General features: G+C 42.3%; 2 protein-coding genes across 4 annotated transcripts; one reads left to right on the forward strand and one right to left on the reverse strand.

The window, feature by feature from the left end:
- Positions 1–554: 554 nt before the first annotated feature.
- Positions 555–11197, forward strand: LOC103971656 (aconitate hydratase, cytoplasmic). 2 transcript variants are annotated; one of them, XM_065131889.1, is made up of 21 exons: positions 555–880; positions 979–1083; positions 1163–1323; positions 2733–2825; positions 3610–3795; positions 3885–4046; positions 5297–5441; positions 5574–5716; positions 5790–5846; positions 5923–6002; positions 6114–6189; positions 6836–7021; positions 7158–7225; positions 7319–7437; positions 7521–7642; positions 8837–8935; positions 9020–9499; positions 9643–9741; positions 9838–10080; positions 10188–10291; positions 10773–11197. In XM_065131889.1, the coding sequence occupies exons 1-20, from the start codon at positions 646–648 to the stop codon at positions 10260–10262; spliced, it is 2934 nt and encodes a 977-aa protein (XP_064987961.1). In that variant the 5' UTR covers positions 555–645; the 3' UTR covers positions 10263–10291; positions 10773–11197. The 2 variants fall into 2 exon arrangements, with proteins under 2 accessions (XP_064987961.1, XP_009384004.2); XM_009385729.3 differs by lacking the exon at positions 10773–11197 and having other exon boundaries at positions 556–880; positions 10188–10452.
- Positions 7428–19506, reverse strand: LOC135626519 (uncharacterized). Of its 2 annotated transcripts, none has more exons than XM_065131890.1 (3): positions 17905–19506; positions 17526–17824; positions 7428–7685 (listed from the first exon to the last, which is right to left on the reverse strand). In XM_065131890.1, exons 1-3 carry the CDS (start codon positions 19419–19421, stop codon positions 7624–7626), a joined length of 1878 nt encoding a protein of 625 aa, XP_064987962.1. In that variant the 5' UTR covers positions 19422–19506; the 3' UTR covers positions 7428–7623. The 2 variants fall into 2 exon arrangements, with proteins under 2 accessions (XP_064987962.1, XP_064987963.1); XM_065131891.1 differs by lacking the exon at positions 7428–7685 and adding an exon at positions 16882–17073.
- Positions 19507–19576: the final 70 nt, after the last annotated feature.

Here is a 19576-nt window from a genome sequence, read left to right on the forward strand (position 1 = left end):
TTCCCTCACCCTTTCGCCGGGTCCGGTGCCAGATGGGACCCACGCTCACGAAACCCATTCTGGTTTATTTGGGTTATTAGTTTAAAGCAGGTGGCAGGTATTCGTTGTGTTTACGATGGAGTCGCGTGTTTTATTAGATAGCATTGTTTTTGGTCAAACGTGGCTTTCAAGATTCGCGCACGTAATTTGATCGAATTGTTGAAGTGATGTCCAAACTTAAAGGCTGTTTTTTGTTCCAACAGAAACAGCCGACCGCAAATCATGGAGACCGGAACCGCAAGAAATCGTCGCGCGTGTTCGAAGGATTTGATCCTCCAAGTGGTCTCGAACAGCGAACACCATCTGGCGAGATTTGGAAAAAGCCGACCGTCACCGATGGAACCCACTTCCCTTACCCTTTCGTCTGGTCTGTTGTCCGGCGGGACCCACGATCACTCGCGGGCGATCAGTTGACCACCGCTGCAGCCCGCGCGGGTCCCGTCACCGCAGGCGAGCGCTTCCCACGCGTCGTTCCCTATCCCTCTCGCGACAGCGCTTTTTCGTCCTCCTCCCACGCCCTGTACATAACTTCCAACCCTCGCTGACTCTTGCACTCGTAACTGATCGCGCGCACTGATCCCCACCGCGGCATCTCGACATCTAGCGATGGCAGGGGTCCTCCTCGCACGTTCCTCCTCCCGCCTCACCTCCTCCTCCCCGCTCTCCGCGTCCGGCGCATACCTCCTGTCCTCGATCTCTCCCTCCTCTCGTCCGCCGCTGCCCTCCAATCCTGTCCCCCGATCTCACCTCTCCGATGGGCGGTCACCGATCAGCCACCGCGCCCTTGTCCGCTCCTATGCCGCCGTCGCCTACCGCTTCGAGCGCCGGTTCGCCACCATGGGTATCCTCCCCATTCACCCCTCGCCACTGGCGTTCTTATTTTGATTTTGTTCTTGTTCTGGGTCCGACCTGATCACCTCGCGGTTTTCGGTTGGGTAGCTACGAGGAATTCGTATGAGAGCATCTTGACGACGCTGCGGAAGCCGGGAGGCGGTGATTTCGGGAAGTATTACAGCTTGCCTGCTCTGACTGACCCCAGGATCGGTAAGGATTTCGATGACTTCCGGTGTGAATTTGGTGCCTTAACGAAATGATGATTGTTGCCGTGGTTCCGTTGGTTTAGAGCGGCTTCCGTACTCGATAAGGATTCTGCTGGAATCGGCGATTCGGAACTGTGATGAGTTCCAGGTGACTGGGAAAGATGTGGAGAAGATTCTGGACTGGGAGAATACCGCGCCTAAGCAAGTCGAGATTCCCTTCAAGCCCGCTCGCGTTCTGCTTCAGGTACGTCTTCTCTCTCTGATTTCCATCTTGATTTTTTTGGAAGTTTTTAGGTCCTATATCGTGCTATATATATATCATCAGGAGATCCTTATTGTTCTTCTTCCGTGTGGTTATTTTAGTGAAGTAGCTAATTTTAGTCTGTGGGAGTAAAGAATCAGTTTCTTGTTGAGATTGGTTGGTTTGTACTGACAGATGTGGGCCGCTTCTGCAGGAACAAAAGTTATAAAAAGAAAAGGAATAAACTTTTCGAACCAGTGTATGTGTACTTCATTTTCTCCATATAGGGAATACAATATTAGAGCAATTAAGGAATACAATTCATTATGCTTGTTGTTGTCCAATTTTTTTCTTTAATTTTGCTATTTAATTGTGACTTGTGTCAAGGGTGTTTCATGGCCTTCAGACATGCAACACTCAGCCAAATTGTTATATAGAATTCTCTTGAAAAGATCTAATGCATAAAAAAGATATAATTCTATTTTAAGCATGCCTTTCTTTGCCCCTTCCCTGACTTTACAAGGTCAGGAGTTTTGTGAACTGGATTCTGTATGTGTTTTTTAAATTTCTCCAGTAATTACACCATTCATGAATCAATCGATCTTTGTATACCTTAGTGTCTGAGTAACTTTAATATCTAAAGCTAAAAGGCAACTCATAAAATTCTAAATATTTTAATGTATAGGTGCTACTTGTAGCATGTGGCTTCTTGAATTGGATACTACAATATCTCTATCAACTCAGTGTAGGTCTTGCTAATTTGTTGAATATGGATATGAATTATGATGATCATTGGAGGTTTCTAACCAGTAAAACAAATCTATGTAAAATTGGACAATATTTAAATTATTTACTTTTGATGACATTGGGGATGAGAAGATTTGACCTCAATTACAATGTGTCGTTATGGATTCCTACAAGGTGATAATAACAATGACAACAATGTTTACTAGGTCTCAAGAGCTTTCAGACACCCCCAACTTAACACTGTTGCTATTGCATAAAAAGGTTTAGAAAGTATCAATGTATTGGTCGACTTAGGCATAGGGAGACAGAGAATAGTGGAGTAAGTCGCTTGTATGATGATGATGTGGTTCCATTTGTTCTCCTTATTCCATAGAAAAGGATAATCTTTCTCCCCACTCATGTGGGCTTAAATTTATACATATTTGATTGAAAATGAAGTATAGAAAATTGATTACAGAACTTTATGTGTCTATTGAATTAACCTATTATATTCTCTGCAGTTAACTGAAGCTTAATTTGTTGCAACCCTTGTTGTCTATCATATATCTGATTGCGGGTTATGCAATTTTGACAAATTCATCATGCGTAATATTTTGTTTCACAAATGTCTTGTTTGTTACAGGCATCCATGTAACATTTCTTTTGTGTTTCAATTTGCTTGTCAGGATTTCACTGGTGTTCCAGCTGTAGTTGATCTTGCGTGCATGAGAGATGCTATGAAGAAGCTCGGAAGTGATCCAAATAAAATCAATCCATTAGTAAGTGTAAATTTAAAACAGTAATTATATAGTTCATTTCCCTTGAACGCTTCGGAACTATCCTTGAAAATATCTGCTGTTGGGTAAATCTCGGTTTTCTTCATCTTCCCTGTTGAAAAGTCCTTGAAAATTTTGTGCCTTATTTTTTATATCATTTAAATTTTATTGTTAGTGTGACTTGCATTGGTTATATCTCTGTTTAAACGTATGAAGGATATTTCGGAAATTTTGTTTTTTCTAGGATATGGGAAAAAACGTATGCAAGATCAACAACTAACAAAAAAAAAGGATTGTTAAACTAAGAATCATATAAAAATTCTTCTCTAGATGTTGGACTAGCTTCTGATTAGAACCTTTTGTTGAGACTGTTTCTTCTTGCTGACTAGTTTAGCGAACACAAGGACACAAGATCATCTGAGCTTTGATCTTATCAAAATTGGTTAGTGATGATGCCTATAAAAGAAGTCAAGGACATTAAATGTCTTCCTTTGACATAATATGCTTTTTGACATCATCATGAAACATAAGAGGTCTTTGTAATTTCTATGTTGCATTTAGTTTTACGAACATAAGATAATGGACCTGTGAACTTAGAAATTTGAAGTACATCGAACAAAAGTAAGGGTTATAATAAATGTCATGATAGAATCAGACATTCATAACCGTGAAATATATTTCAAAGTCCTTCTGTTTGATAAGTTTATATATCTTATCGAGAGATACAATCCAGAATGTTGGGTTTATTATACCAGCTTGAATAAGTGTGCACAACTGATGCATGCAGGTTCCTGTGGATCTCGTTATTGATCACTCAGTTCAGGTTGATGTGGCAAGATCAGAAAACGCTCTGCAGGCTAACATGGAACTTGAATTCCATCGTAATAAGGAAAGATTTGGTTTTCTGAAGTGGGGTTCTAGTGCTTTCCATAACATGCTTGGGGTTCCACCAGGGTCTGGTATTGTTCACCAGGTAATTGTATCTTATTGATCATGAGAAATTGTTTTATTTGTTTTTCAATCTTCTCTTGTACTTTTTTAAGTTTAAATTGTCCTCTGCAGGTAAATTTAGAATATCTTGGTCGTGTTGTTTTTAACAGTGGAGGTATGCTCTACCCTGACAGTGTGGTTGGCACTGATTCGCACACGACAATGATAGATGGATTAGGTGTTGCTGGCTGGGGTGTTGGTGGAATAGAAGCAGAAGCTGCAATGCTTGGCCAGGTAAGTTTATTTTGTTAGGAATGTAGAAATCCCTATATGATAATCTGTTTGCAACTCCACTAGCCTTGATAATTTATTGGAACACCATTTCCTTTTCCCCTCAGATTGTTCTGGTTTTATGAGAATTTTTTTAGATTTTTTCAGCAGTATTATCTCTTTCATTTTACCTACAATCAATTTGCTAAAATGCTTTATATTGCATCTTTCTTAGTTGCAGTACTTTGGACTTCTTGTAATTAATTTTTACTTTAAAAGGATTAGCAGCTAACCCATTTGTCTTTATTAATGCATATGTACATTTGCTGTTTATGGCTTTAATTACTGGGATTGCAGGCCTCTTCGAATTGAAATGATCAGGGTAGCATGAGAGGCCTAAGAGACTGGAAGAAATAGGAAATCCCACAAAAGTGACCAAATAATAAAATTGTTGTCAAGCACTTCGTGGTGAATGCATTGCCTTGTCTTCTTGAAATATGAAAAATAGATGTGTTTGGTGTAGGTTGGCCAATGGTAGCGACCGGAAGATGAGGTTTCAAGTGACTAGTTTAAGATTTAAAACATGAATGGTGAGACCATTCTCTTCCTGGTCATTAGCTTAAAGTTTAAAACATGATTGGTGAGAATGCGGTCCCCCTTCTCTTCATGGCTAAATGCCTTGATGCATTTTCTTAATCATGCAACAAGAGAAATGTGCTTCTTTGGTTCCCTGCTTTATCCAGAAACTTTGAAGCCTGATATCTTTAATGTCACATATGATAGGAACTTCTAACAATGGGAAGACTTTTATGAGTAACCATGCAGTGAAATATTGCTACTACTAAAATGTCTTCGCGTTTGTTCATGTGCAACAAAAAAATATCAAAGCTCAATCAACCTTGGCATCATTCACTATTTGTTTGGGGCTCTGGGTTTGCGTTAAGTTCTGTCATCGTGTCTTAATTAGTGTTGTTCACAAACCCAGTTTTGAGAGAAATTGGTCTATCTGATTGTTTTGGGGTAAAAATTAACCAAATTGCTAGGAGTTAGACAATCATGATGCATTGCTTATCAGCTATAGTGTCTCTTAAATCTTTTACACATTTGGTCATGGTATATCAGCATTTTTGATATTTTTTTCGTGTTTAAATGTGTAGCTACATCTAGACTGGACTTGCTTGCAACTATGATTTATTTATACATATACATCGTGTGTGGGTCAAAATATTTTTCTCAATCTTTGTCGAAAATCTTTTTTCTTTGTCATTGCACAGGCGATGAGTATGGTGCTGCCTGGAGTTGTTGGTTTCAAACTTACTGGGAAATTGAGGAATGGCGTGACAGCTACAGACTTGGTTTTGACAGTGACCCAGATGCTTCGGAAGCATGGTGTCGTTGGGAAGTTCGTCGAGTTCTATGGTAAATAGACCAACGAATCTCAATTTTTTCTTCTTGAGGTTATTGAATTTATGTTGTTTTCTAACATGCTGAGTGTACTTTTACCTCTCTACCCCTTCCCTCTTGTTGAATTGTGATAATATATGTATACAGGGGAAGGCATGAGTGAACTTTCTTTGGCGGATCGTGCTACTATTGCAAATATGTCGCCAGAATATGGAGCAACTATGGGCTTCTTCCCTGTTGATCATGTCACACTTCAATATTTGAAACTGACTGGAAGAAGTGATGATACTGTAAGTTTCTGTTATTATCCAATTGTCGTAAAGACTTTTCTCAATGCACTCTAATCCTCTTGTCAACCTTTAGGTGGCCATGATAGAATCCTACTTACAGGCTAATAAGATGTTTGTTGACTACAGCCAGGTAATTTTCTTCGACTCTAGTCGGCAATTTCACATTGAACTTGATTGTTGTTTTCATACTGAGAATTCCTATACAGCCACAAACTGAAAGAGTGTATTCATCCTACTTGGAATTGAATCTGGGAGACGTAGAACCATGTGTATCAGGACCTAAGAGGTCAGGAACCCTGGACTCAAGTTGAAGTCATCAACAGGCTTGCAGCTATTATTTGCCAGCTGAATATAATAGAATCCTTTTTTAGCCTCTTAAAAATTATCTACCATGCAGGCCTCATGATCGTGTTCCTTTGAAGGAAATGAAAGCAGATTGGCAATCTTGTTTGGACAACAAAGTTGGATTCAAGGTACTCATAGTTCAGTTTACGTGATGTAGCATAAAAGATTATGCAAGTTTTAATGGATGTATCATCCTTATTTCATGCATTTGAAAAGTTACAGTTTAGTGTTTCTTTCCAACAAAGAGCACATGGAAAAGGCAAGTATCAAACTTGGAGACTATGCAATTTAGAACTTTAGTTGTTCCTAGAGCCAGTCCTTTTGAGGCAGATGTCATATCAGCCATAGTATATTAAAATTTATTTCATTAAGATGAAAAACTTCACTGGCTATTGCTTTGAAATTTTTTTCTAGATTTTATAGAAATGTTACACCATCTATTGGCATCTTAAGAGAAGGCCTTAATATTTACATTTACCTGGACAATACTAGTAATTTATGCCAATGATCAGGAACCTTTCATTATTATTATTATTTGATACTTGGTTATAATTGATAAACAGAGCTATTGATAAAGACTGGGAGAAGTTGCAGAACTTGTGACTTTGAGGAGTTACCTGTATCTGGTCGTCAGATAACCCATATGCCAATGATCTCATATTCTTTACATATTTATCCATTTAGATTATCAGATATCACAAAATTACATGTTGGTCATTGTGCTTTATATCTGAAAGCAAGAATGTGTAAAATAATATATTAGGTTTCTTATAGGGTTTTGCTGTGCCAAAAGAGTCCCAGGACAAGATTGCAGAATTCTCTTTCCATGGTACGACTACCCAGATAAAACATGGTGATGTTGTCATAGCTGCAATTACCAGCTGCACAAACACATCAAATCCTAGTGTAATGCTTGGAGCTGCTTTGGCTGCAAAAAAGGCTTGTGAGCTGGGCCTTGAGGTTGACTACTGCATTCCCTTGCTATACTTAGTGTGTTTTCATATTTAATGTAACATAAGATCTGTAGTTGATACAGTTCATATATCCACATGCCAATGGTTGGTTTGCTCTAATGGTTCATGTCATTTTGTGTCAGGTGAAACCATGGATCAAGACTAGTCTTGCTCCTGGTTCTGGAGTTGTGACCAAATACCTGGAGAAGAGGTTGTAGCTTCAAAGAGCATAACAGCTGGATGATTATTATGATTTTAAACTTGTTTGATATCCCAAAAATTAAATCTGGAACATATTTTTCAGTGGTTTGCAGAAGTATTTAAACCAGCTGGGCTTCAATATAGTTGGGTATGGCTGCACTACTTGCATTGGGAATTCTGGAGACCTCGATGAAGCAGTATCAGCTGCTATATCTGAGAACGGTAATGTTCATTTATTTATTTAGTTTGAGCATATGTTTTTTTGATATTAGAAATGAAGTCTGAAGTTGGTGTTCTACTTCCAGACATAGTCGCTGCTGCTGTATTGTCTGGAAATAGGAACTTTGAGGGTCGTGTACATCCCTTAACCAGAGCAAATTATCTTGCATCACCTCCCCTTGTGGTAGCTTATTCTCTTGCTGGCACGGTATTCATCCTGACCTCCATTTGCCACTTACTGGTTCCTTTTCCTGGAAAAGCAGCAAACAAAGTTTTTTCTTATTACACATTGATACAACAATAACAACAACAAAGTTGTAAATCTCAACTATTTGAGGTCGGCTATATGGATCTTTTGTTATCATAGAGATCTGTAAAAGATCATATACTTAGTTAAGTTCTTGTTTCACACTAATGTTGATTGAAAATAAATAACTTACTAATAAAGGCATGCAATTCAATAAGTTAATGGTTTTATACCTTCATGCTATCATTTCTAGATATCAATGCATGAACTTATTAAGTCATGAAGAGGTGTGGGTCCTAAGGTATCAATCTGTCTTTCCAATTAGATGATACCTTCTCCAAGCACATCAATCTGCTAAGAGTATGATTGAAAAGGCAATATAGTCAGTTAAATTACAAATTAGGGCACTACTAGGTATTCACTAAGCTTTTATAAAAAATAGTCCTAATGTAGTGTTTAGTTCACTAATGAAAAACATATATACGCTTATCCAATATTGTTGTAATATAGTTAAATTGTTTTTTGAGATTTTCACAATAAGGATTATACAGCAAGATCTCATCGAAGAAGGGTTATACACCAAGAAGGATTAAATTGTTCGTCACCAGATCCAGATTTCACACTGAAACACATCTAAACAAGAATGGCCATCCCATATCAAGCTTTGTTCAAAATTCAGAATAATAATTAGATGGATAAAATTCCAATCAAATTCTATAAATCTCATTGAAGAATTTAAAACATGAAAGTTGCACGTCATGAAATGACATCAAGAAGAGTATGGTTAAGTGACTTTGGAAAGAGAACAAACTTGAATGATCTAGGCATGGATAATATATCTCTTTATGCCAGTATACATTGAGTTTCTTGCTAATGAATTATTATTTTTGAAGTGGATCAAAATATCTTACAGTCCTTAATATCTGTAGATCACTTTGATTCCAATTATGGTGGATTATCATTGATCAAAGCGTTTTGTTTCTTTTCTTAGGTAAGATGCCTGCTCTGGCATCAACTCTCAACCTGTATTTTAGAGAAAACCACTGGTCTTAGGACACTGTTAATGCCAATTGATATACTAAAACTGAATATATATTTCGGCATCCAAAGAGCTGTGCTAGCTTTTCATGACAGCCAACTTCCGATTGTTTGCAGGTTGACATTGACTTTGAAAAGGAACCTATAGGGACCTCAAAGGATGGGAAGAAGGTTTACTTCAAGGATATTTGGCCTTCTAATGAAGAGATAGCAAATGTACAGTATCCACTCCTTGATCCTCATTTTCATTAGACTTGTTATCAGAAGGGTAGTGTTGTAATTTCTTGTCTGTTTCTTCAGGTTGTACAATCTAGTGTGCTGCCAGACATGTTCAAGAATACATATGAGGCAATAACAAAAGGGAATCCCATGTGGAATCAGCTATCAGTTCCATCAAGTACTCTCTATGCATGGGATCCTAAATCGACATACATTCATGAACCTCCCTATTTCAAGGACACGACAATGTCTCCTCCTGGGCCACATCCTGTGAAAGATGCTTATTGCTTGCTAAACTTTGGTGATAGTATCACAACAGACCACATTTCACCTGCTGGAAGCATTCACAAGGACAGTCCTGCTGCCAAGTATTTGACAGAGCGTGGTGTTGACCCAAAAGACTACAACTCCTACGGGAGTCGCCGTGGAAATGATGAGGTCATGGCAAGGGGCACATTTGCAAACATCCGCCTTGTTAATAAGCTCTTGAAAGGAGAAGTTGGTCCCAAAACCATTCACATACCCTCAGGGGAGAAACTTTCTGTGTTTGACGCAGCCATGGTTAGTTGCTACATTTGCTTATAGCTTGTGTCGAGTTACACAAAAAATTGCCAACCGCTGCATGAAGCTGCATGTATGTTCTGTTCAAAATCATGCAGGAATTGGCTCTCATTAACCTAAATTTTATACTTTTTTGTCTGCAGAGATACAAAGATGAAGGTCATGATACTATCATACTGGCAGGTGCAGAGTATGGAAGCGGAAGTTCTCGTGATTGGGCTGCAAAGGGCCCAATGCTACAGGTCAGTTCTTTTATGTTTGTAGTTATTAGTATTTCTAGCTGTCTTTTTCTAGTGTTCCCCATATTTAATATCACTGGAACACTTTCATGGTTGTAGGGTGTCAAAGCAGTGATAGCAAAGAGCTTTGAGAGAATCCATCGCAGTAACCTAGTCGGCATGGGAATTGTCCCCTTGTGTTTTAAGTCAGGGGAAGATGCGGATACCCTTGGCTTGACAGGCCATGAACGGTACACCATCAACCTGCCGAGCAATGTGAGTGATATAAAACCAGGACAAGATGTCACAGTCACGACAGATACTGGCAAATTGTTCACATGCACCCTTCGCTTCGACACTGAGGTACTAAAACAAGTGCTCTGATGATTAACTGCTAAACACACATTTATGCTGGTCATATTCAGGGTAGGTCGTACTTTGGTTATTGACGATGCTTCCTGATGGCATAGGTGGAGCTAGCATACTACAGCCATGGTGGAATTCTGCCATATGTAGTTAGGAGCTTGGTCGATGCCAATAACTAATTTCGCTAACAATGCGAGATGCAGAGAAGGTACTAATGAGGAGCTGTTTCTGTAAAAACAGTATTTCTTGGTCGAAAATATTTTATTAGTGGTTGGTTTGTACAATCAGTTAATCTTGGGTTTTTATTTATTTATTTATCGAATCTGCCCATGAAATAAAAAGAGAACTATGCTAGAAACCTTCAAGAGACTTAGAACAGTGTTTGTATCGATCACAGTTGGCGTTGATTATAAGCATGGTCTACAGTACCGGACCGTACCGCCCGGTACGGGCGGTACATACCGGTCCGACAGACTTCCGGTACGCGGACCATCTGTTACCGTTCCGACACTGTAGCTCGGCACGCTTAAATATATCGAGCGGTACACCTGAGTGTACCGCTCGGTATATCGTACCGTATCGGTACCGAGTCCAGGTCGAAACTCCGATACGGTACGGTATTACGAACCTTGATTATAAGATTCATTTTTTGTTATTTTGATCCGTGGATTGTTTATTTTCCTGTACAGCTTGAACATTGGAGTGCTTCTAAGGTGTAAACAGCAGTGGAGATTCAAGAATCACCATTGGAAATACAGTGAAAGGAGAAGTATAAATGCTATCCATACCTATTAATGGTCGAACTGGTACAGATCCAGTTATACCTACATATGGTATGGAGGAAGAAGGGAGAAGAAGGAAAGGGGCAGGAAGGAGACATATGGTATGGAGGAAGAAGGGAGAAGAAGGAAAGGGGCAGGAAGGAGACATATGGTATGGAGGAAGAAGGAAAGGGATGCAGGAATCAGACATGGTATGGAGGAAGAAGGGAGAAGAAGGAAATGAGACGCAGGAGGAGAAGAAAAAGAACTGCGTTTATTTCTTAGAACTTTCAAAACAATGTTAAAGGGCAAATGTGTATGTGATTCATATTATTCAATTTGCCAATGACTTTATTGTTATAACAAGGTTCTCACGTAAAATATCTAAAATATCTAGATTCATTTATCATAACGTTATCGATTTTACTAATAAAATCATAAAAAGTAAGAGTAAAAAGATAATCTTTAATATTTTAGTTTGTGATGATGAATGACATAGGTGATAGTTAGGGGTTACGAGTGATTGTTGTGGATGAGGAGAGCGATAACAAAAGTGAGAATTATTCTGCATCTATGTGCGACCCTCACATCTCGTTGTCACTCTCCTTATACACAACAATTATCTCTGGCTCCTAGCTGTCACGGTCTTAACTGGTTTTGCCTAAGTCGTGCGGCACCCTTGCGTGTCCGTCCGCAAAGGTCAGCCTCTCATTGTCCCTTTGGACCAACAAAAGAGAAAACGGGTTAGAGAGAACGTCTCAATTGGGATCCACAAGCAAACATCTCCGAAAAACACTTCATAGACAATGCAAATTACAAACAAACTTTACAAGCTCTGAATAGTTGCACAACAAAGGGTAAAATGGTCAATTACAGATCGAAAATCTCTCGCACATGTCCACATGACACAACCTTTATTTACAAACCCAAAGAGGCCACCAACCCAACTAAAATGGGACTATTAAGTCTTCGGCCGCCCCTCTACATGCTGTACAAGGCATGAACATGCCAAAAGACACGGACATACATAAGCATTACATCAAACATCTTGTTTAGAAGTTTGTCTGTGACATTCTCCCCCACTTATTCCTTCGACGTCCTCGTTGAAGCCTTTGTCGACACTGCAACTCCTCGCCTTTGTTGAGTCTTCAATCTTCTGCTCCAGCTACAATGCGCCTCTTGACTCCCAGCTGCTCTCCGCTGTTGTTTTTGAGTAGTCGAACCTTTGATCCGCCATGCTGCTTCAACTCACCAATGACTCTGACTTTGGTGTGGGGTTGGCTGAGTTGTGTTGATCTTTGTTGATTCCTGCGGATCCCCCAGATGAAGGAAAAGACCATCCTTACTGCGTCAGTTTCTCAAATTCCTCATGCTGCTTAAACTGGGTGGATGCTTGTTGGAGCTTTAACGAGCATCGTCTCGCAAACTTCTGAAGTTTTGGGTCATTCATCCACAAAATTTGCTCATTGACTCTTCTTTCACTTAGTTGTCACATCCAAGTAGGTTCGCATCACTTCCGCTTTCGATTGGCATTTCGTTGGGAAATGAAGCGGACAATCTACTCTCAGTAGCACTGATCACCGTTGGTGAGAATTTGACAACTATTGTCTTCCATTATCTTTGAAGGGTCTTTGAACATCTGCAGAGCTCCTCTATTGGATAGATAAGAGAATTGGGGTACTCGGTTTCGCCCATTCTCTTAAGAGTTGAGAAGGCAAATGTTACTTGACTTCGCCCGCCTCCTCGAGGTTGTACTTCCTGCATCGAGCTGGTTACTGGCCTTCACCTACTCTTTGCTCACACTTCTGAAGCACTTGAAGTGTTTGCACTCCTTGTGTTGAGTTAGTTACTATGATTCACCTTCTCAATGCCATCGAACTTCTGGAATGCGGGAAGTTTTCACCCCAACTTGGAGTAATTCTCTCATAGGTTTGGTCGCCTCTGGGATTGTACCGTCTTCTCCATCAACCCTACCGCCTACTCCACTGAGTAGCAAAGGTACAGCACCGCGTACTGCCTGCTTCGTTCCTTGGTTATGCACTCTTGCATGACCCGAAGTCCTTCACTTTCGGCTATCTTGATGAGAAGCTCATTGACACCGGTCTTACGAAGTTCCTCGGCCTCTGCCCTTCAGCCTTGTGTCGGTACTTGGAGATTGCCTCTGCATGCTCCACCTCCTCGACCCCTTTCACGACCAAGCGCTCTCCCTCCATGAGAGCAAGGGATCAATGACTTTCACGGAAGTCCCGCCTCTGCGGTACCATGGCGCTGCCATGCCCATGGCCCTACTATCCGTTGCCTCGCATCTGCATCCCTTTTCTTCACGATCAGTAGATATGTCTCCGTGGCACTCCTCTGAGTCCACCTCCATTCTAACTTATGCTTGATTTTGGGTAGCTAAGTCCCTCTGGACTTGTCGTCGCTTCCTCGCCCCTTTCGACCCCCTGCTTCAACACCTCTGTGTTCTCCAAGCAGTCCATTTGGTCGATGGAAATACAGACTGCAACTCCCATGCATGGCCTCTGCCATCACGTTGTAGGGTTTGCACCGATTCTGTTCTCCTTAGCTTCCTTGGTAGCAACGTTCGCTTACTCGACCTTGTCCTCTGACTTGTCGGGCTCCCTTAAGCGAATATGAGCTCTGGAGCAGTCCAACTCTCTAGCTGCTTCGATCATACCTCTGCATGATCAAGTCCCTCCCATGGAACTCACTAGTGCTTGCATTCGAACTTTTCCCTTGGTGGAACACAGCCCCCATATGCTGATGACCAAGGCTTTCATCCGATGCAAAATTCGATGCACGCACGGAAGACCCGCCTCTGCGGTACCATGGCCTTCACTCCTTGAATCCATAGCCCTTCTTGCCGTCGTGTTGTTCACCGAAGTGGAGCTTCCAGTAGCTCCCGATCATACCTCCATATGATCTAGTCCCTCACGGGTCTAGATCGTGTGTATCGCATTGCCACGAACTGTTCCACCACGATCCACTGCACCATGTCGCCTCCTGGTGACATCTCCATTGCATTCTGATCCTTGTGGAATAAACTCGAATTGTGAACCCTCCATGTGTGGCCTCTGCCAATACATCGTAGGGTTTCTTCCACCTTCGATTTTGTTCGCTCTTTTGGCAATCGACCTTCATCCACCCACTCTTGGGTCACACCTAGATGAAGCACCGCTCTAGGACAGTCCGTCGCCTAGTAGCTCCCGAAGTCCACTGACTTCACTGTAATTTGTGCACCATTGTCCGGATCCTGGGCCTCTACCCCTACCGGCACAATCTCCGCTGCGCACCGCTTCCTTCATGGCAACTTGAATGGCAACACTGTGGCATATTCTTCAAGAGTACCCACCTCTGAGTCCTCTTGCCCCGTGCTAAGGCCTTCTGAACTCAACTTCGCCTCCGTAAATTGAATCGCCTTAGTTCCTCCATCAAATGCTCCTCCGAGATAAGGTGCATGTGCCCAGAAGCTCCCTTCGTCTTCGACACCATGCAAGATGAGTCCACTCCGACAGAATGAATGACCCATGGAACAACATGATCCTGCTCTTGCCTCTACAAGAGTTCATGTCCTTGACCTCTGTCCAAGGAAAGCACTGTGCCTCTGCTCCATGTTCCAACTTCTATGCTTGCTCCCTTCATGCGGCTTGGGTACTTCGCCAAGTTACACCCAAGTTGCTCCGCTCCTCGTTTTTGCATTGAGTCGATGGTGGCCCTCATGCCCACCATTCCACGGGTCAGCCCTCCCTTGAGTCCGATCTCCACATCGACTCCAAGTATGCCTTCATTTAAGTTGCTTTGGGTCGCTCCCCCACTTGATCTCGCAATGCATACACCAATGCATTCTCTCGAGCGAGATCATGCGACGACTCCTCGCCACTTGCTCAGTCCATTGAGCTTCGTGGAGTTGTTGTTTGTTGAGGTACTCCTCAACTTGTGAGGTCCGTCTCACATGATTCTCCCTCTAGGGAGCCGGAACTTATCCCTCCTGGATAACTATCCCATTGGAGCAACATCTCTCTTCGTTTTGGAGACCACCATCCCCTTGGACTACTCCGATCTGCTGAACAAACTGTGCATTGTTCTGCCTCTTACAAACGCACTTGCTAGATTGCGACTCCACGTCAATACAGCCCCCGCTGCACCACTCAAGGCCTAGCAACATGTTGAACTCGTTGCACACTTCAGCCTCCTACGGACGTATCCTTCCCATGCCGAAGAGAAAGTTTCAATGCTCCATGGCGCCGAGTTTCGGTCGCCTTGGGATGGCCACAAACATTCCATCGTTCGTATACAAGCCCATGCATGAGTACCAAATTCTTCGAGTTAGCAATTCCCCTCACCTCTGTGAGTTTTGCACAACTCTTTCGATCGCTGAGCAACTCATTCCACATTGCATGGTCTCATCTTTTACCAAGCGCCTCGCTTGCCTTGAGCACCATCAAGTATAGTTGTCAACGTTGAGCCGTAGCTCAAACTCAGCCATCCCAACCTTTGTGTGCTCCGCATTCTTCCAAGCTTGTCTGTTCTCGTGGTGCCTCTTGCGCGAAGGGTTGGCCATTCCTCTGAATGCCAATCTCAGATGCCCGCTCCTCCAAGCGACTCCTTTTCCCTACATCTCCATGCCCGTTTTCCCCCAAACGGTCGCGCGTATGCTGACTGCCCTCAACGCAGCCCCGCTAGGTCCCCCATGTTTGCATGCTAAGTGTTTCTATGAGTGCTTGGCCCGCTCTGATACCATCTGTCACGGACTTAGCTGGTTTTGCCTAAGTCGTGCGGCACCATTGCGTGTCCGTCCGCAAAGGTCAGCCTCCCCGAAGCCTCCTATTGTCCCTTAGGACCAACAAAAGAGAGAACGGGTTAGAGAGAATGTCTCAATCAGGATCCACAAGCAAACATCTCTGTAAAACACTTCATAGACAATACAAATTACAAACAGACTTTACAAGCTCTGAATAGTTACACAACAAAGGGTAAAATGATCCATTATAGATCGAAAATCTCTCGCACGTGTCCACATGACACAACCTTTATTTACAAGCCTAAAGAGGCCACCAACCCAACTAAAATGAGACTATTAAGCCTTCGATCGCCCCTCTACGTGCTGTACAAGGCATGAACATGCCAAAAGACACGGACGTACATAAGCATTACATCAAACATCTTGTTTAGAAGTTTGTCCGTGACATAGCGGCATCGTCATTCGTTACCACTAATGTCGTTCGCTCTTATGTTAAAATTACTTTTTTGCTATTTACTTTTAAACCAATGATGTTAGAATAAATGAATCTATATGTTTTATTTTTTTAATTATAAGGATGTCAATATAATTTTATAAAATATAAGGCCTAAAATACTAAAGATAATTAACTATTGAAGACAATATATAATTAGTATGCTACGAACGCTACATACTTAATGTTAATGATCTTCATAAAAGTCACCCAACATAGCATTTTTTTTTATCTCTACTGAGAAAAATAAATCTTTTCTCCGTGACCAAGTATAATGGAACAGTTGGCAAAGACCAAGCAACATCTATAGTTTGACTTTGATTGGGCCACCACAGGAAAATAAATCTTTTCTCCGTTGCCGGATGAGGGTGGGGACCTTGAAACTAACTCTATCCGGTGCTTGAGGAGATCCATCGTAGTCAATGCTCTGCTTTGTGGACCTAACATACATTTGGAGTTAAACCGAAGGCTCTCTCTTGCGAGCAAGAGTACGAGAGCATCAGTTCTGAGGGGCCTGAGGAGATGAGATTGCGAGCTGAGGAGATTCTACCAGAGGTAAGTTTCTTTTTCTGGTGTAGATTGACAATCTGATTACTGTCACTGCTGGTACATGGTAAGGTCAAGTGCCCAAAACAAAGGGAGTGCTTATGAGGGTAGGACTTCAAATACCTGATTAGGGAAGTATGTAAAGAATATAATTAATTTTCCCCCAATTAATTTCTTTTCACAAAAAAGAAAATTGTATTTTCTTTCTAACTGCAGCACATTTTACTAGGATTTCATTATTTCATCATTCTAGAAGATAAAACAATGATGAAGATAATCAAATCAATGAATCACAATATCCATTTTACGAGCCCCAAATTGGTTAAAATACCCAAAAACTACAATAACGACTATACTGTAAGTCCTTCAAAGCTGCATCCTTCAACATTAAAAGGTAAGATTCTTCATGACAAAGGATTATAGAAGGGTCTTCTCCAGAAGAGTTCTGCCTGGTGCACAAATAGCAGAAACAGGTATTATATCATGGCTAACTAGTCAGTGCACAAATCAATTGCAATCTAGTCAAAACAATGCTACATGGAGATCGAGAAATATCACCCTCGATTCTAATGTAACTAAGGAACTGATATTATTATGAGTCTGAAAGTTTCATCAGCTTATCATTGCAACAAATTTGCCCAAGAGAAGAAACATGTTAGATGATCTCTTAAGAGAACCATGTATGATTGATAAATCTTCATGGTTCATACATCTAAGACACTTCTAACGATGCTATTACATGTCCACGGCTATAGTTGAAATACTTTCATTAAAATGAAACAAAGGATAGCCAAGGGAAATAAAATTCTGTGCGAAAATTATATAGCGCAAAAAAACTTCTCTCATAATAAAAAAAAGTGGCAGCCAATCCCCTTTCACAAGAGTTGCTCTCCCGAGTTACCTGCTTGATCCTTACTGGTGGCACTGGCACATTCATGACTTGTCTCCATAAAACAGAAATCTGGGTAATTACGTTGGTTCAAAGAGTGAAGCCACAGTGCAACCGCTCCTTCCTTGTGCTCCATAGAGGCAATATGAGGGTATATATATTTCATCTTAAATTCCTCAGCTTCCTCAGCATAAGCTTCCATGGTCAATACCTCATGCGAATCCTTCCATTTCTGGTTATATGATGTAAATAGGCATTCATCCAGGTAAAGCCCAACTTCAGGGGCCGTAGGAACATTGATATTGACATCCCTGAACAACAAAAGCCAAATTAATCACCCATGACCATGGCATAAAGTTGATATACACACAAGAGGATAAAAAGATCATACTTTTTCAAGGCTATATCCATAAGTGACTCAGGTGCACAGTTCCTCATCACTGCAACTGCAAGGCCGATCATCTTCCTGATCTGATGGAGCATAAAGCTCTGTCCTACAACCTCACACTTGACAAATTCAATCCCCTCGATACAGACAACACGATTTGCGTCAAAGGATATAATATATCTACGAGCAGAGGGATCTTCAGCCTTAGTTCTGGTTGTGAAGTTATGGAAGTTGTGAGTTCCCACATAATGCTTCAGTACGCTATTAAATCTCTCCCTCTGCTCATCCTCATAACAAAACTTGCTTTTGACAGTCACTTGCTCTCCATTAGTTCTATCAGCAACTATAGGTTCCAATCTCTGGTTTTCTAAAGAAGCACTCGGCTCCATAGTAGAATTCTCTTTCATTGTGATAGCCTCATTACTGAGCTTACCATATTCTTCCACATAGGAAGCCACTGGATCTACTGTAGCATCAGGATTCATGTTACCAGGAGCAACAGCATCTGTTGCAGTAGAATTCTCTTTCATTGTGATAGCCTCATTACTGAGCTTACCATATTCTTCCACATAGGAAGCCACTGGATCTACTGTAGCATCAGGATTCATGTTACCAGGAGCAGCAGCATCTGTTGCAGCAGATACAAGTTTGCCGGCCTCCACTTCATTTCTACCCATGTTAGCCGAGTTAGTCTCTGCAATCATAATGGAGAAATCATGCTGCTCATCATCAACTCCACCACTGCCAAGGTCAAAATTTTCTAGCTTATTCGCCTCAGATTTATCACTTTCTTCCAGACTGAAACAGGCGACACCAACAGTCTGATCAGCCGATGCATCAGCTGCAAGATCAACTCTTTTCTGGGCAATGGAACTCCCAGCCCAGCGGCCCATGAGACCAGGGATCTTACGCCCCCTTTCTGAGCATTCTAAGCAGCGTGCGAGTTCGTTGTCGGACCCCATGCTCGCCATCACGGCCTCCCGGTCCGGATGCGCGCTAGGGTCAAGGGCGAACACCGGGATGAGATACACGTACCGGCGGCGATCGCAGAATTTCTTGGCGTTGAAGGAGTTGGTGACCCGTTTGAATCCGAAGACCCTGATCTGGTCGGAGAGATGGGCGTTGAGGCGAGCGACGAGGCCAGGCGGGTCTACATAGAAGCGGCCGGACACGACCTGGGCGGCGGCGCTGACGCCCTTGTCGGTGCGTGCGGAGCGGGCCCAATCATAACGGCGGGGGAGGCCGCGGTCCGTCTCCGGAACGGCGCCGGCGAGAAAGAGGGCCTCCTCGAGGTCGCCCTCGATGGTACGGGCCCCCGGGTTCTTCTGCATGCCCTGGTACCCTGCGCCGCAGTAGCCGAGGAAAATGGCCACCTTGCGCCGTTTGTACCGCCGCCTGGGCTCGCCGGCGGCGAAGGGGGCGGAGGAAGGGTCCTCGTCGGCGTCAGACGTGGTGGCGGAGGACGACATCTTGGGCTTCTTCGAAGGGTGGGGAGGCGAGGAGGGAGGGGAGGAAGCCATTAGGGTTTATATGAAGCAGTGTCGGGAGTAAAAAGGAGAGGCTTTTGGAGAGGAGTGTCTTCAAACCCTAGAACTGAGACGGGGGATAGTAGTCGATAGTGGGATACAAGCGTGAAACAAATAAATCACAGCCGTCTGATCAAAATATCCCGATG

Source organism: Musa acuminata, chromosome BXJ2-11 (genome assembly GCF_036884655.1).
Source record: "Musa acuminata AAA Group cultivar baxijiao chromosome BXJ2-11, Cavendish_Baxijiao_AAA, whole genome shotgun sequence".
NCBI classification, from domain to species: Eukaryota; Viridiplantae; Streptophyta; class Magnoliopsida; order Zingiberales; family Musaceae; genus Musa; species Musa acuminata.

Bases quoted from the DNA above. Each gene is read 5' to 3' on its own strand.
- LOC103971656 (XM_065131889.1), top strand. From the start codon at position 646: ATGGCAGGGGTCCTCCTCGCACGTTCCTCCTCCCGCCTCACCTCCTCC. The intron at 1,084-1,162 runs GTAAGGATTTCG...CCGTTGGTTTAG, and splicing joins TCTGACTGACCCCAGGATCG to AGCGGCTTCCGTACTCGATA. The intron at 10,081-10,187 runs GTACTAAAACAA...CTGATGGCATAG, and splicing joins CCCTTCGCTTCGACACTGAG to GTGGAGCTAGCATACTACAG.
- LOC135626519 (XM_065131890.1), bottom strand. From the start codon at position 19,421: ATGGCTTCCTCCCCTCCCTCCTCGCCTCCCCACCCTTCGAAGAAGCCC. The intron at 17,825-17,904 runs GTATGATCTTTT...TTTGTTGTTCAG, and splicing joins ATGGATATAGCCTTGAAAAA to GGATGTCAATATCAATGTTC. The intron at 7,686-17,525 runs GTAACTCGGGAG...CTGCTTTTCCAG, and splicing joins CACCAGTAAGGATCAAGCAG to GAAAAGGAACCAGTAAGTGG.